The sequence below is a fragment of the Trypanosoma conorhini genome (assembly GCF_003719485.1).
Source record: "Trypanosoma conorhini strain 025E chromosome Unknown Tco_14.4_contig_01106, whole genome shotgun sequence".
NCBI lineage: Eukaryota > Euglenozoa > Kinetoplastea > Trypanosomatida > Trypanosomatidae > Trypanosoma > Trypanosoma conorhini.
This window is the reverse complement of record NW_021705172.1, coordinates 1,711-4,025: the sequence shown is the minus strand read 5'-3', so window position 1 is coordinate 4,025 and position 2,315 is coordinate 1,711. Positions and strand designations below refer to the sequence as shown.

Genomic DNA, 2,315 nt, shown 5'->3' with positions numbered 1-2,315 from the left:
ATGGTGACGCACCCACCACTTATTTTGTTTTCATTCATTTACTTTTATTTGCTGCACGCCAGAGGGGGAGGCACTGCGCCCCCCACGCACCGCGTCTTTTTTTTTGTGCGTGTGTGAGCCTTGCCTCTTGCGGCTCTTTTCTGTGTAGGCGTCCCTTTCCCTCACTGGATTGCATCCTCTTCTCCCTCGCCTCTTCCCTTTTTTTTTTTTTGGTTTTCTTCTGCTTGCGGCGTTCGTGCCAACAACGTCAGCATTGAAGAATAAAAAGTTGTATATAAATATAAAAGCTGTTAACTATGGCTAACGCTAAAAAGGACGAATTGGTGACCAACTGCATCCGGTGCCTCGCGGCGGATGTTGTGCAGAAGGCAAACAGCGGCCACCCCGGAGCCCCGTTGGGCATGGCGCCCATCGCCTACCTTCTCTGGTCGGAGGTGATGAAGTACGACAGCAAGGACCCGGCGTGGATGGATCGGGACCGTTTCGTGCTGTCCAACGGGCACGCGTGCGTGCTGCAGTACGCGATGCTGCACCTCTCTGGCTACGCCGTCTCGATGGACGACCTCAAGAAGTTCCGCCAGTTGGACTCCTGCACCCCCGGCCACCCGGAGCGCGGGGTGACACCCGGAATTGAGGTGACAACCGGCCCGCTCGGTCAAGGCGTCGCCCAGGGCGTCGGTCTCGCCGTCGCCGAGGCCCAGTTGGCCGCCACCTACAACCGCCCGGGGCACAACATCATCGACCACTGGACGTACGTCTTCTGCGGTGATGGCTGCCTCATGGAGGGCGTCGGTCAGGAGTCGCTCTCGCTTGCCGGTCATCTTGGGCTTGAGAAGTTTGTGCTGGTTTACGACTCAAACCACATCAGCATCGACGGAAGTACCGACCTCGCCTTTACGGAGCACCCGAAGCCGAAGTACGAGGCCATGGGCTTCCATGTCGTCATGGTGGACAATGGTGACACGGACTTTGGCGCCATTCGCGGCGCGCTGGAGGAGTGCAAGAAGGTGAAGGGAAAGCCAAAGATGATTGTGCTCAACACGACAATTGGCTTCGGCTCGCTAGTGGCGGGTACCGGGAAGGTTCATGGTGCCCCGCTCGGCGACAGTGACATTCAGCAGTTGAAGCAGCGCTTTGGCCGCGATTCTTCGAAGAAGTTTGAGGTGGAGCAGGAGGTGTACGATATCTTCAAGCAACACGTGGCCGCCTGTGCGAAGAAGCACGAGGAGTGGAAAGCGGCGATGAGGAGGTACGCCGCTGACTTTCCCAAGGAGGCCGAGGCTTTGGAGGCGCGGCTCAAGGGTGAGCTTCCCTCCGGCTGGAAGTCGAGGCTGCCACTGAACGCTAACGCCTCGATTGCCACGCGCAAGGCCAGCGAGAACACCTTGGCGGCGCTCTTTCCCCTCATCCCGGGGCTCATTGGCGGTTCCTCGGATCTCACGCCGAGCAATCTCACAAACCCGAGTTCGGCGGCCCTGACCGACTTTCAGAAGGCCACTCCACAGGGTCGCTATCTTCGCTTCGGCGTCCGCGAGCATGCCATGTGTGCCATCATGAACGGCCTCCATGCTCACGGTGGGTTTATTCCCTTCGGTGCGACATTCCTAAACTTTTTTGGTTACGCGCTTGGCGCCGTCCGCCTGTCTTCCCTGTGCCACCACCATGTCGTGTTCGTGGCGACGCACGACAGCATTGGCCTTGGCGAGGATGGTCCAACACACCAGCCGGTGGAACTCCTCGCCGCCCTGCGTGCGATGCCGAACCTGCTCGTGTTTCGTCCTGGCGATCAAACAGAGACGAGTGCGGCATGGGCAGTGGCGCTCGAGAACAAGAAGGGGCCGTCTATTCTGTGCCTGAGCCGGCAGAATACGGTGCCGCAGTCCGCCTCCTCGATGGAGGGTGTTGCAAAGGGGGCGTACGTGATTCACCCCGCAGAGAAGCCGCAACTCATCCTCGTCGCCAGTGGCTCGGAGGTCTCACTCGCCGTTGATGCCGCGAAGGCGCTTGCGGCGGAGCTGCGCGTGAGCGTTGTGTCCATGCCATGCCAGGAGCTTTTTGATCTCCAGCCAATTGACTACCAGAAGTCCGTGTTCCCCGACGGCGTCCCTGTGCTCTCCGTTGAACCGTACGTTAATTACGGCTGGGAGAAGTACTCTCATTACCATGTGGGCATGTCGGGCTTCGGCGCCTCCGCCCCGGCAGGTGAACTGTACAAGCGCTTCAACATTACCACCGAGCACGTCGTCGCGATGGGTCGCAAGTTAGCCGCCAAATACGCCAATGGCACTGCCCCGGAAAAGCGTGTGTGTCTGTGA

The 2,315-nt window shown here is 59.2% G+C and overlaps 1 protein-coding gene across 1 annotated transcript; it reads left to right on the top strand.

The window, feature by feature from the left end:
* Nucleotides 1-296: 296 nt before the first annotated feature.
* On the top strand, nucleotides 297-2,315 carry Tco025E_09419 (transketolase 1; the record flags this gene model as incomplete). The annotated part of the gene is made up of 1 exon (XM_029376238.1): nucleotides 297-2,315. One exon carries the CDS (start codon nucleotides 297-299, stop codon nucleotides 2,313-2,315), a length of 2,019 nt encoding a protein of 672 aa, XP_029223715.1.